We start from the raw sequence: 18,450 nt of genomic DNA on the forward strand, positions 1-18,450 counted from the left end.
TCACAAAAAGGCTTTTAGCAAGGCAAAAGTATTGCAACGTGTTCTTTTCAAGTCAACTTTGGTAAATACGACTTCATTAAGCTTGGCAATAGCTGAGAAAAGACTTGACTGATTTTCATTTTCTTCGCGTGTCTTCATGCCCTCAAGTAAAAAGATGAAAACTTGGCCAGCTTCAATTTTCCAGGAAAGGAAACCCAATTAACATGTCGACGATTTACAAAAAGTGAAGAGTCAAAAAGTCAAACTGCCTTTTACACTTAGTTAAATCATTCAGTCCTGGTCATTTGAACCTCATTTCAGAATGAAAGAAAATTGGAGAATTAATTTTACGGCATATTTCAGTTCGAGGCTAACGTTCACTAAGTTTGTTACATTCCAGTAATGACCAAAAAAAATGTAAAGTAGTTTTCGTCACTCTTTTTGCTTCAATTCCGAGCTGCTCCCTCTGGTGTGCATGTTGTGGCCACAAGGGGGCAGTAATAAAATGCATACAATCAATATACAGACATTGAACCAATCGTAGCGTTTTTGCGAGTTTAACATTTAGAGAATTAGAAGTCACAAAAAATGGATATGAATTATTCATCGAGTCCAGAACGCAAGTGGGGCCTGCCTTGACCCGAAGAACAAATGAACGATACACAATTTCTCTTTGAAAGCATGCTCGCTGCCGGCGACGTTATTAGCGGCTTAAAGCCTCTAAAAATATCAAAGCCTTTTTGATTGACTCTGCAAAGGTCACGTGATTAGCATGCTAATGGCGAAGGATGGCTTTTTACGACTCTTCCATTGAACCTTTGGCACCGCGCAGTCTCTTAGATAAATGCTCGTGTCACTCGGTGCGTGCGTCCGCAAAAGAGAAAGCGTAATATCATGAATATTTGTCCTCGCGCATTCAACACAATGTCCATGTAAAGGAGGGAGAGGATGGGGGAAAAAAAACATGCATGGGTTTTACGTGTGGAGAGAACATACTGCATGATAAGGAAGGAAAAGTTGCAATCATTGTATTTCATGGTCAATTGTGCAAAAAAGTTGTAGTGAAAGTAAGCGAAGGCTAATGTTGCCGCGTTTGCTAATTAAGATGCATTTGTGTCGATGGCATCAAGCAAATGTTTATTTGCTTCATGGTCACACTGCGCAGGGACGAGCACTTCCATTAATTAAGCTCTTTTTTTTAAAAAAAAAATATATATATTTTGTTATCCTGACATCTTGATTCGAGATTGGATTTCAGTCACTAACGACTCCAGTCAGTTGCCTTCTCTTTGGATAATAATTATAATAATTTTGTTTTTTTAATCTCCCATACTTCTCCATACTCTCTACCGGCTAACAAGCACAATAAGCATCCTTATTTGCTTAAAAAGTGTTTTTTCTTTTGTCCTCCCTCGACGGTGTAAGGAAAATCGGCTGCGGGCCACGCTAACGCTCATCGTTGGGATTCAGCTTTAATTAAGAGAACAAGGATTTATCGTCCCCAATGACATCACTCAAGGGATGCATTGTGCCTCATTTGTTTTGCGTACGTTTAGATTTTAATTGGACTTTTTTTTTTTGCAAGGAAATAAACAGGGATAGGCTGATGGCGTTAGATTTAGTTCATTGTAGTTAGGGTCCGATCTCAAGCTAGGCGGTTAGCATTGGCGTTGGGCTTTTGGTTAGTATGGTGAGCATGGCAGCTCTCGAAACATCAAACTGAGATTGAACAAAAACGCAAGGCATTTGTGCGCTTGAAGCCAAAAGGATCCCTGGCGATGGCGGCAATATGGCTCGGAGCCGCCCGCGTCTTTCAAAGCATCCCAAGTTACTTCAAAGGCACAAAGCGAGAATTCAATTTAAGATTCAAGACTTTAGGGGACATCCGCACGTCCTACCAGAATTCACCTTGTATTACCTAAGAATGAGAATTTTAACTGTGGTAAACTCTGGTAGACTGCGCTAGCCTGGATAGTTTGCGAGCTTGATGCCAATGCAAAACGCGTTAATTTGAGGTCATAACAAAGCTAAACAGAACTCACAGCAATACTCACAGGCATATATTCTTTATCCTCTGCATTTTTTTAATATATAAAGTCCAGCACTGTAAAAAATATGCATGTTTTATTGGGTAGCCGGAACAGATTAATAGCATTTCTATTGACATCAATGGGGAAAGATGATTTGAGTGGCGCAAACTCCGAGTGACATCACGGAATGAATTAAATTCAGTTGAGTCAAGGCAACGCTGTATTTCTATTTCTGCAATTTCCTATGGGAATAATTGTTCTCTTACTTTTGCGTCCCGCTGTTGATCTCCTTGATGCATCCATTCCGCTAATGCCTCCCAGCGTGCAGCGCAGCACTCTTTGGAAGAGGTTTTTTTTTTTTTTTTTCAAACCTTTTAATATTTTGCCAAGTAGTAAACAAGACGGCGCTCAGAATACGGCTGCCCTTTAAAATGTTTATTGGTCGCGCCAAGTCTTGTGTAGTTGAAAATAGCTGACCTCTTTTTCGGTGACACGCTTCAAACAACAGGCATATTGTCACATTCGTACCTCTCACAAGTAAGCATCGTTAGCTTAGCAAAGGAATCATTCTTTTTTAGATCTCATTAAATTGTCCAAGTGTAGCTCATAATGTTTTTTTTTTTTAATATTTATCTTAATTGAGTCTCATTTCTGCGCCTCAAGTGAGGTTCTTCAGAAAGGCCAGCAAAATTCACTTTCATTTCATTCTTCGCTCCCCTCGCAAATATAATATCCAAATAATCAATCCGTGTGCGTTGGGCTCCAATCTCAAAACATCAAAAGAAAATAACACATTTGTTTCTCATTTTTCACACTCACTCGTCCCCGCAGAGGCCAAGCACCGTCGGTGTCAGTGAGCCGCATTCCGGCTTAAAGTCGATTTTACACTTACTTGGCTACATAACGAGGAGTCATGTTGACTAGCACACAATGCAGCTTTTCTTTGTCGCGTGCAGCGGGAGGTGACAAAAAAACGGGAAGAAAAGGATTTCCCGGCTTCCCATTCTTTTGATTACGTTTTAGACCATATTCATAAAAAGTCGCGAGTAGCACAATGACAATTTTCTGCCTTGCAACAAATCATATCAGGTCATAACACACTTTTTGCTGACCTCTGCAAATGTCACATATTGACATTTTCCGCTTTGCTGGTAATTGTTGTAATATTGACGGCTCCGAGTCGGGAGGTTAAACCAAATAGGCCCCCCCCCCCCTGGATCGTTACCGTGTTTGGGCCTACACTGCCAAGATCCAATGAAATATTTTGTTGCATAGTTCCTTTCATGAGATTTGATCCAATGCTGAGCAAAACCAATGTTTTTTTGTGGTTGAGGGTCAAAGCAAACCATAGACAGATGATATGCGTCCAGCATTTCTCTCAAGGGCATTTTGACAGGACGCCGTGTTGTTGATGTCTGCCGGCGAGATGGGAAGTGTAACCTTCCAGTAATAGGATGGTCCCGCCAGCTCCTAATCTACTCAACCATCGCGCAGAAAAAAAGAAAGGAGATGGAAAGATGAATTGATGGCGGAATATTAGAATGCGGATAAACAGAAAGCCCGGCGAGGACGGACGGATAGACATGCAAGAGAGGCAACGATTGCATGGATACAAAGCCTGAGTGATGGCGAGGAGTTGCTAATAAGACAAGCAAGGAGGGAGAAAGCCTGATAGTAAAATATCATTATGTGACTCATTGGGATGAAGGAGAAATGAATAGAAAGACAAGCTGTACCTGTTCCAATCATTTCACTTTCTAATGAGATCCAATACAAGAGCCGCATTGATTTTTCGGCCTTTTCAAGGAGAATAATAGTTTGGAAAAATCACAGCGAGAACTAATATTTTCTCTCTGTTGGGGAACAAAATAGTCAAAATAGCTCACTTCGATGTAGTTGCATTTGGACGAACTCTGCAAACTATTGCACAACCTAAAAAAAAATAATACTGGCACATCTAGGATACTATATAAATGAAAAAAAAAATTACTAACCAAAACAAATCTTACAAAAAATTCAGATGGAGATTCATTGTGTCCCCCAAGGCCCCCTTCTATCCCTGCCACATTTTTATTTGCAAGCAAAAAAACAAATTTAATAGTTGAAGCAAATGTTTTGGTCTCGAGGCAGAACTCTTGCTATCTCGTTTTAATTGCTCATCACCCGGACTGACCCACCTGAGTGCGGAAGAACACGAATCGGCTCCTCTTATCGGAACACGGAGCTGTCAATCATGGTTATCTCATTGCCTCTGCACGTCAATCCAACATATCTGGCCACTCGCTCTTGCGCTAACTTGAAAGGCTTCACGTCAAATCAACACGACTGACCGATCTTCCTTATAAGCGGCCTCACTTCAGTCCCAATCCAAATTGATAGCAAACCAACTTACAAAGACAAATGTGACAAGTCGCTCGGAGAAAAGGACAAAAGGAATCCAGAGGGCGAAAGGACAGACGAACGACGACATCGCTACCATCGGCTGCAAGCGAGCCAGCGAGCGAGATGGCGGATGCTAAATGAAGCTAGCGAAGGGGGAAATTGTGACCGAGGGCCGTGCTGGATTCACTTAGCGCTATTACGACAATTCATTATCATGGCTCAGGTGTTCCGAGAGGGGAAATAGACCAAAAAACCTTTTTCCTGCTTGTCTTTGAGCCATAGTGGGCGTCAATAAAACAATATCATAATCCCCGCCTGACTTCATTTTATGATACGATGCAGTTAGCGTGACTATTGCCAACTTAATAGGGTGTGTCGACATTCGCAACTCGCTCAAAGCATCGCGGAGAGTACACATTAATTGAGCACGTTTCACGGATATTTAACAGACGCCTGCAAAATTCCGCGTAACAAATACGAGGTCCTAAAATATCAAATTTGAATCTCCTTCTGAATCGAAGGCTGATGATTAATTTGCATTCGTTTTGTGAATCCTTGGCGACGTTGTCACCTTTTGTACGTTTTCGACTTCTGCCGGAATAAGAATTGAGATATACAATCAACAAACGTCCTTGTGGGAGACGTGAATGACTTACGGACGTGTCCGTAGGCAAACAAACTGCCGTTTGAAGCAAGCGCCAAACCAATCTTGGAGTGTTCTTTTTTTTTTTTTTATGCACAAGTCCATAGAATGTGATTTAAAAAAAAAAATAAAATTGCCACTCTCCCTCTGTATAATTAAGTTACTCTCTTACTGTCTTTTTTTTTTTTTTTTTGAAGCTGCAAGGTCATCGCCTATCGATTTTAGAATTCATCTGTTGCTGCGGTCATTGTCACCATCGCAGCTACGAAGATAATCCCGAATACGCGCGGATAGTTCACGTATGGCTGTGAAGGAGGAAGAAAAGGACGAGGGGGAGGAAATGAAAGGACGCAAGAGAAGATGGATGATTAAAAAAAGAAAGGAGTTAAGGCATTTTAGTTGCCAATTTCCATTCAACAAAGTCACAAAAGAAGAATCCAAAGTGAATGGAAAGTTTTTCCTTCAAGGATTGTTTGCAACAATTTCGGAAATAATGTTGAAGCATTATCCGAAGCAAGCCCCCCCCCCCTCCCATCAGAGCTGCTTTGTTTTCAATTAGAACTTTCATTAAGATCCCTCGGAACAATTAGCGAGCTCGTTTGGCTTAGTAATCATACAATCAGCGCGGGGATCAGATATCAGGAGCTGCATTTCAACTAGGGCGCCACACAAACAAATTACCCGCGAGGTCACCGCTAGCCAACACGGAACAACAACGACGCAACTGGAGATTATTTTCTGCTGATGAGGTAAATGTCCAAATATGGTCAAGGTCATGTATGGTACATGTTTTTTTTTTTGGTGCAATTTGCTTTTGAGAAGTATTTAAATGACTCTCAGCTAGTCCCAAAGTTGAAAAGAAAAAAACAAACAAATATTGTGCACTTTCCATGCTAACCACAGTGGGAGCGTCATTTTTATTTTTTAATTTTAGAGAGTGAAGTGAGCGCGCGAACAGAAAAGCGCAGCGGGATAATAACTGCAGCAGTGCAAACAAGATTGAACAAGTCAGAGGTGCGCCGCATAATAAGAATCGATCAGCCAGCGTGGAGGCCAGAAGTACCGCTTGGTTCTGATGATGATGTCATCGCCATGACTGAGACGCCACATTTTTTTCATTCCAAAGGAACTCGGAAGCAACAGAGCGTTTCGGTCTTTTGTGGAGTGTGTGACTCCCGCGCGCACGCCAAAGCTTGATACGTCTATTCTTTGACGCTTGATGCTCTTAGAGGATCCCACGACTCCATTTGACAGACGCGCAGTTTATCCCGGGAGGATTATGACATGGAAAGTCCTCGACATGACAACGTACACACACCTAGCAAACGGGGATTAGAATACTGATGGACCTTGGACTGACATTCCATGTACCTCTGCGACCACAGGAGGCCACACACACATGCCCAAAGTTGCCCCTCACTGACAAATCCTATTAAAGAAGAAGAAATGGTTGCAGGGTCTAATCCGCTCCACTCCGAGCGACCTGAGCTGCACCACATGACGGCCGCCGTCAAACATCAGAAACGTCCGGCCAGAGTATTACTTTCAATCGCCTGTTTTAGATGTCGCCTCGAGAAAGCACGTGCGATGCAGCATAGGGACGTAAGTATTGGGACATGCTAACAGGGAGTTGAAATTTTTCATGTTTCTACAGTTACACCTTGTCCCAATACTTTTGCTCCAAATATTTGCGAAGGATGTCTAACGGGGTCCTCAAAACAAAAAAAATAGACCCCCCACTCCCAATTTTGGGGAAAATTTAATATGTATGGGGGGTGTCAGTGTGCCCCCGCTCCACCCCTCTTAGCACTGCCCCTGGCCACGACTTGAAATTCTCCTTGAAAAGAACCGAACGCAAAATTCCCTCTGCGAGATGCTACACTCGAGTCAGTCAGGTTAATTGGGGATAACGCTGCTCAAAATCTTGATTGGACCAATTGAACACCTCATTAGAAAGTCTTAAACCAGATTTGGAGTGTGTGTGTGTGGGGGGGGGTCAGATAATCCGAGCTCTTTCCTACTTTTACCCTCAAACGCACCGTTGCCTTTTGCTGAAATTGTACTTTTTTTTTTTTTTTAAACACAAAGAGGTATTGAGTGGAGGATAAACAGTGACCAGAAGCTCCATCGCATTCACATCAATAAATGCGCGCAACGCTGGCAACCACACGGCTGAATTAAGAATTGATAAAGCCGGAAAATCTTCCTTATCTTTTGTGCTCGACCGGGGAAAAGATGAAGGGGCCCCGAGAAAATAAGCAATGTTGTGCCGTACACTTTTTTCTTTATGCTTTGAAGCCATCACTTTAGTAAAAAAAAAGTGGAATAACAATTTTAACTTTTCATGAAATGCAGACGCTTATATTATAAGCATAGAATTTAACTAGGGACATCCATCTTATTTAATTTTTTAACCATGTGACTTAATTGTGAGTATCTGCCAGTCACGAGCTGATATTTTGGCCTCGCATGTAAAAATTGTGAATATTTAATGCGATATTGACAGTTTTATCATTTCAGCTTTATGATTCCAGGTGGTGGATTGAAAAGAACTTTGTCTCTTTCCATCTGTCTGTGTCTTATAGCTGCTCAGTAATTCATGCTCACAAAACTGCTTTATTTACACATCACCAGATCGACATTATTCCATTCACGTATGATGGGAAGATTTCAGCTCGTCGGGATTTTCGGTTTCCCAGCCGCTGTAAAAAACGCAACTTTTGACATATGCTAAGTTCTAATGCAACTTAGGATAACAAAATATGATCTAAGCCAGGCACTTGTATGGAAATGAGAATCTAAAGTAGGTTTTTGCTTTGTATTAACGGCGCCGGCTCATTTGCATAACGCAGCCAATTTCCCATTTGGTGATTCACCGGCGCGCAGAACAAATACGACACGACGAAGATGCGGAACGTTCATTTGAAATATCCCGTAGACCTTTGGGTCATTTGAAAACGGTAATTACGGGACGTTATTACGCATTGTTTAGTGTCCGAGCTGAGCAAAGGTTGCATTCAAGGCAACAAATGAATTCTGTCTCTTTTTCTTTGCATCAATGGCTTTGGCTTCAAAAAAGAAAAAAGGCTTCATTTCTTTTGTCGCCGTGTTAATTTGTTCTGTCTTACATTGGCGCTCCTGGACAAGATTCTGGTTGATGAAGTGTGACGGAGAACATAAGCGGAATTAAAATAGCAATATCATCGCGCCGTCGTGAGTGAAGTCACACATTATCTGAGGGTGTAACCCAAAAAGTTTCATTTTGCTGTCACACGCCCAAGCCTGGAGGTGTGGAACTCGCAAAAACGAAATGAAATTAAATTAAAAAATTGCGGAATGAATTGCAAATGACTTCTTTGCTATTTTATTTATTTTCTATTTTTCAAAATGTGCTCAACCCAAAGAAGAAAGAATGAAGGGAAGGCCAGAAGTCGACAGATGGATAAAGGGACGGACGGGTGGATGCATAAACAATTTTGCGCTAAACTTGGCAATGGCCTCGGGCTTGCGGCAGATAAAAAAATAAAAATAAAAAATCTGTTTCATCCCATTATTTTTGCCCTGTCGGATGACAATCTCAGCCGTTTTCTACCGTCCAGCTCCAACTCATCTGTCATGCCACTTCACACTTCTTTTTCCTCCATCCATCCGTCCATTTTCTTCATCTTATCGTCTCTCCTCTCCCAAAGCCGCATCTCCTGTCTTGTTTTGCGCCCTCCTGGGAAATCAAAGGCAGTGAGTAACTTTTCTATCATGAGTCAACAACAAAAGTGGTCGCCATGGGAACGCATTCATCCTGCCAGAAAAGCTTTCGTTCCTCTGCCAGAGAAAGATCTCTAGTTTTTGTATATTAGGGGATTATTTTAAGAGCCGTGCGATAAATGCTGTCATGGTCTTTCATTTTTGATGAATCACCTGAAGTGGTTCCGCATTCCTTATTATCCGCTTGTGCAATTAGAGTGGAATCAGGGGCGCCGAGCAATCGGGCGGCGGGCTGACCTCGCGGCGAACCCCAGTCGACGTACACGCGCGCTCCCTCGCATTCGATCTCGTTCCCGTCAGATCTTTTGATGACTTTATATTATTTCGACGTGGCTACGCTGCGCTTGCTCGTGTTGTTTTGGTGTCGGGAGATGACATTAGTTACTCACCAATAGTTTGTTCATTTCATTTTTAATAAACTGTGTTCATGACAACTTTGGCAATGGCGTTTTGTATTCGACAAATTAAATGTGCTCGATGATTCGAATTCAAACCACATAGCGCTACGTTGAGAGGTTGGGATAGATTAACGGCATTTACATTCATTTCGATGAACAATGACGATTTGACGTGAATACTTTTGAGTCGAGTAACAAATTAAACTTGTATCCGCTGTTATCTCAGACCTATTATGTGAGCCTGTTGTCGTTCAAGTGAGTTGTGTTGCCATAATGAGAGTTAATGAATCCCATTTTCTTGGACAACAGTTTGGATAGAATCACACACACCCACACACACACACTCTGCTGTAATGAACTTCGCAGGTGACTCATTATTTAACAGATGGCATTGAATGGCCTCCAGTAATAATGCACACACAAGATTGCCACGACAATAAACGTCTTCACGTCCCATGGCTGTCCTTGGCTGCATTGTAAAATCGATCATCTTAAATATTCTCCATAGCGTTACTTGTTCTAAAATAATCTTATGCTGCCACAACAACGTCAATGAGTCAAGTTCTCGCACGGTTTTACGACTTAGCCAAAGAGAAAGTCCAAAATGTCGAATAGATTGCTAGATAGATTTTGTTTTTATTTGTCAATTTAATCCATTGAACATGGTTTAACCACTGAGGTTTGTAATGTACAGAGAATCATCTTCAGGTGCTCCACAGGGGTGCGTCTTACTGCCACTGTATTTTATTTTTTGAAGTAACACAATATTTGATCTCAGCCCCAAAATGCCTATGGACTCAGTTGTTGCAGTTCTTCTGGGTCACGCAATCAGCCTCAACTTTGTGCGCGTAAATTGCAAATGCGTCCATCAAAAGCCATTTCTCGACATCGCTTATGTTTACCCCGTGACCCCTGCGGTGCTCGGAAGTTGTCACATTTCAACTGGCTTTTCATGTTTCTATTCAGTCAGACGTGGCTTTACAAAGATGTGACAGATGTTTGTCATTCCTTTGCTCTCTCAGCCTTGAACGTTGCACTCAGGTTTCATCATTGTTTCCATTTCCTGCCTCACTTTGTGCGTGTGTGTGTGTGTGAAAGTCAAACTTGCTAGCTTGAATTTCTTTAAAAAAAAAGAATTTGGGTGTGATTTTGGAATGGAAATATATCCCTTTTGAAGCTTTCTTGGCATAGTTAAAAGGCGTGGCCATTGTTGGCTGGAATTGACAGAATTGGCAGAGTTTGCATCAACCCTCCAGATTAGCCTGTGAAATGCTTACGTAATAAAAACTGTGAATCCAAGCTTCATGGTAATCACTTGTAAAGATAACCTTGAAGGAAAAGTGAAGAGGTAAAAAAAAGAAAAATAATTTTTAAAAATTCAACATTTTTAATTTAATGTTAAATTAATTGTGAGGACTGCAGGCGTAGCTTTTGAATAATAATTAAAAATAAAACGTGATCGTCATAAAAAAAAAAAAAGACTTCAAACTTATTATTTATTGCAAAAGTTTGTGCCCTTTCACTTTGCTCCGGTTCTCCGGAATCCATTTAAAGTGAGCCGTGTAATGGTGAGACAAGAGCGGCGCTATAAAAGTGACACATTCCCTGATCCGTGCCGCGGGTCTGCTCCCGCATTTTAAGCAGTCACGTGATCAACGCAGCTCCCACGACTGCATTAAAAAACGTCAGCAGTGAAGAACCCAAAAAAACAATCAATCATTTTCTGACAAGACACCTGCACGGCGATTAGAAGCCAAAGCTCCGTTTTTTACAAACGCTTTAATTGCACCTCGAGCCTACTTTGTCCCAAAAGTCGGCGCTGAATCATCTCCACTGGACGTGTTCTCACATTTTGATTCATCGTTGCTCAAGCGGCCCCCGACCCGTCGTGGTTTTTAAAGGAGGATTAGGGAAGCGGGATTAAATGCGCGAGCAGCCGGGAAGTTGGGGGGGGGGGGGATAAGAAGGAAAACAAGCCTGTTGAGACTTTTTCGACCTTCACTGAAACACTTGCAGATAATTGACCTCAAGGTGTCGAGAGAGTCGGACGATGCTTTGAAAACAATTTGACGATTACGAAATAAGAATAAGAATAAAAAGGATAGTCAAACATACAATACATGTTCCTCAGTACGGCACTAATTTCACAATCCAACGACTTGACCTTTGACCCTCACCTCTTTGCTGAGCGCAAAGGACGGGCAATTTTTACGACTATAGACACTGCACAGTTCTTTTTATTTTTTTACGAAAATTTATCAATTGCTAACTTTGTGGTTAGTTCCAATGATGGGATTGACTTCACTTTGTTGCAGGTCTGTCTGAATCTCTTCAATTATTGATGCACATCCACAAGCGCTAATGCACAACTTCGCACCCGCTTAATAATTAAAAGTCTCCTATTGATTGTGGCACTACAATGCTTGTGTTAAAAGACATTAGTCGCTTAATAAAAACATCGCCGATTCCCACCCAGAAATGCGACTTTAATTCTGCCGAGACGAGACCTCGACGTTTGACGGAAATATAATCTACAGTTTATATTTGCGGGCCACAGTGGCGCAGCCCATCTGCCTTTGACAATTATGTCAACAACAGCTAATTACTTCTATACTTTTGATAGCGCCGTTGTTAGATTAGTGGTTCAACTCAGGGCTCAAGCTAATTAAATATTGATTTTCTTTTCGACACCATCCGGGGGAATTTTGTTACTGTCCAATTAAGAATGTATATAAAAAGAGACAACACTAATGGCACTTTGGAGTCTCTGGCCAGGTATGTTGCGCAATGTCTGCAGCATTTTTATTCCTCAAATCGATGCTCTGTAGGGTTGAAGTCTGGGTTGCCATGGCAACGTGTTTTGTGACATCATACTGCTCTCCGTCGATTATTAGTGCTGCTTGTGCGATTGCGTGGACATTACCTTTTGGGTCTCGATTTTAAAATGTGAATTTGCACACACTCTGGCGCTTGACATTTAACCAATGGCCGAGTGGAACTTCTTGTGTTGATTAAAAATGATTGGAACACGGCTGCGGGCGGGATCACGAATCGATAAACACTTATCAGGACATTTGTGTGCATTGCTCAGATGGCCGTAATATTTCCATCATTTTTTTTTTTAATCCGCAAAGTGCACACGAAAGCCTTTTGTGCTTCATTTCGTCTTTTTCCTCCTGATCAAGGCCATTAGCTTCATCTTTCTACCTGGATGATTGAACCCCAACGTGGCGATGGACGCCCTAATTTCCCCAGAGCTTATCCTCCTTTTTTTTTTTCCTCTAAGAGCCCAAATAAATCCGGTAAATCATCACACACCGGCCGGGCTGGATGATCCAAAATAGATTTATCAGTGGTGCCAGCTAGCGCAGGAGGGGTCAACGCTGTTGCTTTGACTTGTGCTAATGGCAGCTTCTTTTAAGTGTAGCCTTTGCTGTCAGCGTGTTAGCCCACCTTTCATCTTCTTCTACTTTTTTCGAGCATATGTGCGCCATTTTTCCCGCCCATCACGGCGGGTTCCGCTTCATCTTTCGCCGCCATCGCCATTCCACCTGCAGATCGTTACACATTCACGGAGAAAATCAATACTGATTCTTATTTTTAGACAAAAATATGGAGCAGCTGAGGGTTTGAAAAATTCAACCGAGGCCTGTGTTTTAAATTTTTTTGCATTCTTTTTGCTGTTTAGTTCTAATTTCTTTCACGAACATTTTGGTTTAATTTGTTGAATGCGTAAATTGGCCACCGGGGGCAGTCTTATAACACAGAAACAAAGAAGACTTTCACCACTACTGTAAGTGATCCAAAAAACTGCACTTGTATTATTTTTCGCAGTTACACGCTCTCTCTCCTCTCTTTCATGTTGTTGTCCGTCTCCTCGTCGTGAATCAGCAGGCGCAGATGAACTCATCTAGTCCCCCTCCGCCTCGGAGAGGAGCTTTTTATTACAGGCTGACACGGCCAAATCTTTTGTGCGAAAACATTTCCATCGCTCTTGGAAGCCGTCAAGCCGATTCTTTGCCTCTTGTTGCGCTCGACCGTTTTTGGGGAGGAGTTTTTGTCGTTGTCTGATGTCGTCCTGAGATAAATGTTTAATAGCTTAGCTATTAATGCATGCACTTTGTATGTACATCTTTAATGAAGGTAACTGTTCTTGCAAGGACGTGTTGTTCGAACAAGCTGAAAGTTTTTTTTTTTTAAACACTTGCTGATGGTAATGGCTGCATATAAAGTGCCATTTCAACATTTTTTTTCCCTTTGGTGCACCATCCGTGCCTAAAAAATGAGCAATACTCTGCGAATAATTCTGTCATATAATCATTTTCTACTCTGCCTTGACTTTGCCGCTTTCCATGAATCGTTTCCCCTAAAATTAGGCGACTAACTGATATAAATGGGTCACTGAATTATTCAGGAGATTTTGGCGTCACACAAATGTATTTTTGAAGCCCGTTTGAGGAACAAGCGTGTTGTCGGAAAAAAAGAAGTTATTTGCAATGACCAAAGGATACAAGAAGAAGAGATTTGAAGATTCAGTCGGCTGCTTTGAGTTGATTTAAGAAACATCACAGTCGATATTACATCTTGCAGATTTGGAGGCTACATGGAGTTTGCTTTTAAATTACTTTGCCAATGATGAATTTTGGAGTGTATAAACCACTTTGGCCGAAATCCAGACAAAGATTTGTTGTTTCCTGTTTGGAATGCAATTGAGCAAGGGCCTTTATAGACTTGCTAGATTAGTCGCCATGGTTGCAAAGGAGACATTTGTCAGGGAGAAAGTTGCAGAGCGTGATAATCAGAGAAAAAAAATGGCCACGCTGCTATGATAAATAATTGATTATCAAATGAATCGACAACTTTTGTAATCATTTTTTTTTCTTTTACCTTAGCCAAGCAGCATCAGTGCAGAGCCCTGATCAACATTTTATTGCCCGCAAGGAACAATGTCATGGTGATTGAGAAATCCTCCCCGTAACACCTGATGGCAGAGATTGATGCTATTTAGCAAGCCGGGAGTCCAAAAGACATTTGCATTCACCTTGAGCGCCGTTCACAAACACAGCTGGCGCTCAAACGCTGCTTTGTAGGACTGTCGTTGCCACGCCGTCGCTATTAAGAGTCGCTGACGGCTGATTATTGGCGGCCCCCGTCTCATATTTATGCTGAGCGGGATTCCTCAAGCTGCTCCATCAAGGACACGGCGGGAAAGCGCCGGCCAAAATGTTTGTCATCGGAGATTAACCGACGGCTTTACCTTGACGGCTCCAACCGAAACGGTGCAGTTTAAACTCCCGTCACAAGTCTTGCGGGAAAATAAAGGAATGCAATACGGCCGTAAAAAGTACAGTCGATGACAAACATAATTAAATTTCAGTCCGTGACCCGAGTTGTGCGTCATGTAGCAAAAAGTACATCGACACAAAAATAACTGCGGGCTGACTAAAGCCTTTTGAAAGACGCTCGTGTCTTTTATGTACATTTCAATTAGAGATGCTCTCATCAAAGACAGATGCAAAGCAAGCTGGACTCTGCAGCATCCTCCCTAAACGGGTACCAGCATGGGAGAACAGACTCCGCAGGGACCAAATTTCCCTTGGGGAATATTATGAGCAATGGTGGGAAGCAAACTGAGAGTCAAAGTTTTTTTTTTAAACTCATTCACTGCCAACCTAGTTAATATCTTTGACGTCTGTGCTAATTAGCAAGCGTGATGAGAAAAAGCGCCGGCCGCTGCTAAGACCGCCAATTAAGACGGCGTGAGTTTTACTCAGCAGCCGGCTGACATATGAAGAGCGTGAGAAGGCAACGTGGAGCAGTCTTGACTTATCTGAGCGCAAGTTGGGACGGGTGACTGAAGACGGCGGTTACTCCTCCCGTGGCTTGCCGGCCGAGATAAGAGCCATGTCAGAAAGCAGCTCAGTCTTAGCTGGAGGAGCTTCAAAAATGACCGATTTGAATTCACCGTGAGTATGCGAGGAGTCCGATACTGCGTATTTTGAATGATAATATCCTTTTTTTTATTTTTTTTATAGTGGTAAGGATGTGGCGGATGACGATGGCGGCGCTCCAAAGCAAAGTCAAAAGAAGCGAGATAAACGGAGAGCAGAGAGACCCCGAGATGTTTTTGAAAAGGTTTGTTTTTTGCGTCCCGCTTGTTTTGCCGATTGTACTCGCAGACGCTTATTTGGCCGTCCCGCATCCCAGCTGGATTCTTTGCCTGAAAGCAAGCAGCAGGAGATTCAAAGGGCCCTCCATCTTTTCTCTTTTGGACAAACCATGCCCAAGACGCTTCAGCAGGCCATGCGGCGCACGTACAAGTTCTGGGACACGCAGCCCGTCCCGAAACTTGGTAAGAAAATTAAAAAATATCCTAACTGTTGGATGAATTGATTGTGATATTTGTGGCGTGTGGTGAAATGAGGTGAAATCGTCATCAGCCACGGGGAAATAACGGAAGGTGAAGCCAGCGCTCCAGAGGAACCTTACTCGCTGCCTGGAGGCTTCTCCTGGGACACCCTGGACCTGAGCGGACCTTCAGCGGTTTGCAATCCATCTCGTTCATGTTGGGGAAAATAGGAAAAAGTTCCCCTGAAAGTGAGCTTTGGTTCCACCGCAAACTCCAAAATGACTTTTCAGATACGAGAACTTTGCACACTCCTGAATGAAAACTACACCGAAGAGGACGACAACACCGTCACGTCCGACTTCTCTGAGGAGTATCTTCGATGGTAAGGCCAAAAGCTCCTTCTTTGTCTGTTTGCTCAATTTCATTTTTGTCCATTTGACGCTTTCTCAATGCTTGCATAATGTCCATCGAGCTTTACATTCACAGCGGCGTCGGCGCCGCCGTTCCGCTGCATATTTCATTCCGTCTCGTCATGAGTCGAGTGTCTCCATTCAACCTCCGCCAGCCGGGGGCCTCGGGCGCCGCTGTATCAGTAACAAGCGTGCCGTTGCTCTAATCTCCTCGCCGCCGCCGCCGCCTTTTCTACCCCTTCCATCATCACGTGAATGCTATCGATACCTCGGGGGAGTACTTACATCCAAACATAATATGGCTTACTTGAAAATGAATAATTAGCATTCCCGAGCGTGGCGCGCTCCTCCGCCCCGAGGTCGAAGCAAGCGGGTGAACTCAGCTCGTACCACCTCAAACGCCGGGAGCTGTTGAGGCGCCGTTAATGTTGATTTGCTTTCCGGCTTGGGTCTCTTCAGGGTCCTGCAGCCCCCAAATTGGCTGGCCCAGTGGCACTGCGGCATCAGAGTGGAGGCCAATAAGAAGCTGGTGGGCTTCATCGGCGCTGTCCCCGCGCACGTGCACGTAGGCGACACGTAAGTAGCGCCGACCCGAAATGGAGCGCATTAACATTTACTGAGAACGTTAGCACCGCCGATAAAACGGTAGCGGTGTCGTCTATAAAAGTTTAAAACGTTCTTCTGCAGGGAGAAGCGGATGGCGCAGATTAAATTTCTCTGCGTGCATAAGAAGCTACGCCTCAAGCGAATGACCCCGGTTCTGATCCGCGAGTTGGCCAGACGGGTCCGGCGGCAGGGTGTCTGCCAGGCGGTGTACACGGCCTCCGTGGTGCTGCCGACGCCGCTCAGCTCCAGCGGGTAACGATGGAAAAGCCAAGATAGAGACCTATATTCTTTATCCTCTGCAAGGAACAATTGACATTACAATTGAATGACTTGGTAGAACATCTTTTTGATCGTGATCATCGCCTTAGATTGTGCCATCGACCTGTGAACTTCCGCAAGCTGACGGAGCTCCAGTATCCCGGGATCCCAGGAGACGTCCCCCTGCAGAGGGCGCTCAAATTCTACCGCCTCCCTGAAGTTGGTGCACGCTGCCACCCGAAGGCAGACACGTTGAAGCGCGACTAAAGTTTGTCGAACATTTATTCCGTGTCCCGTTTGACGTCTTCCAGAACACCAAGACGCCGGGTTTGCGCCCCATGACCAAAGACGACGTTGAAAGGATGCACGAGCTTCTCCGAACAAACCTCAGCAAGTTCCACCTCAGGGCTAGCTGGTCCCTTGAGGAGGTTTCACACTGGTTCCTGCCCAGGGAGGGTGTGGTTGACACCTACGTGGTTGAGGTCAGGCGACCAATCACAAACGCCAATCATACAATCCAAGACCGAGTTCTTCCGTCCACTCGCAGGCTGCTGATGGTGCTCTGACGGACGTGGTGAGCTTCTATCAAATCTCCTCCAAGGTGCTCAACCACCAGCTGCACAGCAGCATGAGAGCAGCTCACCTTTTTTATGCAGCCTCAGCTGCCAACGGCGACCTGCTCCAGCTCATGGAGGACACGCTGGTCCTGGTCAAATCTGTGAGTTGTTTACAAAGTTACAACCAACTTGTGCAGATTCAAAGTATTCTATTTCATTTTTATTAGAAAGGATTTGACATCATCATTGCCGCTGATGTGATGGATAACCAAAGTTTCCTGGAGAAGCTCAAGTTCAGCTTCAGCGGCAAGAGGCTTCATTACTACTTGTACAACTGGAGGTGTCCCAGGCTGCCTGCAGACAAGGTACAGATTAGAAAAACGTGCCACGAGTCGTGCAAAAAGAAAAAAAAATGGACATGGATGATATTTTTTTTGTCAGGTGGGCATGGTGTTACCCAACTAAACCGCCAAAATGGAGGATCATGAGTGAGTATAATCAATGCGGCAAAAGCCAGAACTTGTGCAGCCGTGTAAACACACTGGATTTATAAAGCAAATAAAGATAAAATCCCATTAGTGAGAAGATTCGCCTTGTAACGCTGTTTATTTGTTGCGCTCGGCGTCACTGCAAATTGAATAACCACACAAGGCCTTCTGTGTGTGTTTGTAGTCTCTGTGGGCTTCAGTTCAATCGGCATAATCTCGGATGACGTGTCACTCAATATTCCAGCGAGCAATGCATGCATTTCAGGAGAGGACACAATCATTAATCATTCTCACTTTTCACACAGTCTGAAGAATGGCACACAAAGCAAATAAATCTCATTTCAGGAATGGAGGGGCATGTTGCCAAGATACCATGTCACGCAAAATCCAATCAAGTATAAGGTTGTTTCTGTACAGAATGTAGAAAAAAGCTTCTCTCCATTTTTGTAACCATATATTCCCCCCCTTGCTGCAGTGTGCATGCACCTCCTCAAAATAAACAGCAAGGGGCGCTGTGACCTCACATTTAGCTGTCTTTGTTTTACCCCCACAGGCAGCCTGAGCCGAATTAGCCACATGACCTGTTTT

The 18,450-nt window shown here is 43.4% G+C and overlaps 1 protein-coding gene across 1 annotated transcript; it reads left to right on the top strand.

The window, feature by feature from the left end:
* The first annotated feature begins 15,252 nt into the window (after positions 1 to 15,252).
* LOC119138421 (glycylpeptide N-tetradecanoyltransferase 1-like) lies at positions 15,253 to 17,635 on the top strand. The gene is made up of 10 exons (XM_037278430.1): positions 15,253 to 15,329; positions 15,374 to 15,546; positions 15,619 to 15,737; positions 15,834 to 15,925; positions 16,413 to 16,529; positions 16,641 to 16,811; positions 16,928 to 17,036; positions 17,129 to 17,299; positions 17,365 to 17,535; positions 17,606 to 17,635. Exons 1-10 carry the CDS (start codon positions 15,253 to 15,255, stop codon positions 17,633 to 17,635), a joined length of 1,230 nt encoding a protein of 409 aa, XP_037134325.1.
* Positions 17,636 to 18,450: the final 815 nt, after the last annotated feature.

The sequence above is a fragment of the Syngnathus acus genome, chromosome 19 (genome assembly GCF_901709675.1).
Source record: "Syngnathus acus chromosome 19, fSynAcu1.2, whole genome shotgun sequence".
In the NCBI taxonomy this organism is placed as follows: domain Eukaryota; kingdom Metazoa; phylum Chordata; class Actinopteri; order Syngnathiformes; family Syngnathidae; genus Syngnathus; species Syngnathus acus.

Excerpts from the sequence above, each read along its gene's own strand:
- LOC119138421 (XM_037278430.1), top strand. The coding sequence starts at position 15,253 with ATGGCGGCGCTCCAAAGCAAAGTCAAAAGAAGCGAGATAAACGGAGAG. Across the intron at positions 15,738-15,833 it reads ACCTGAGCGGACCTTCAGCG|ATACGAGAACTTTGCACACT; the intron begins GTTTGCAATCCA and ends ATGACTTTTCAG. Across the intron at positions 15,926-16,412 it reads TCTGAGGAGTATCTTCGATG|GGTCCTGCAGCCCCCAAATT; the intron begins GTAAGGCCAAAA and ends GGGTCTCTTCAG.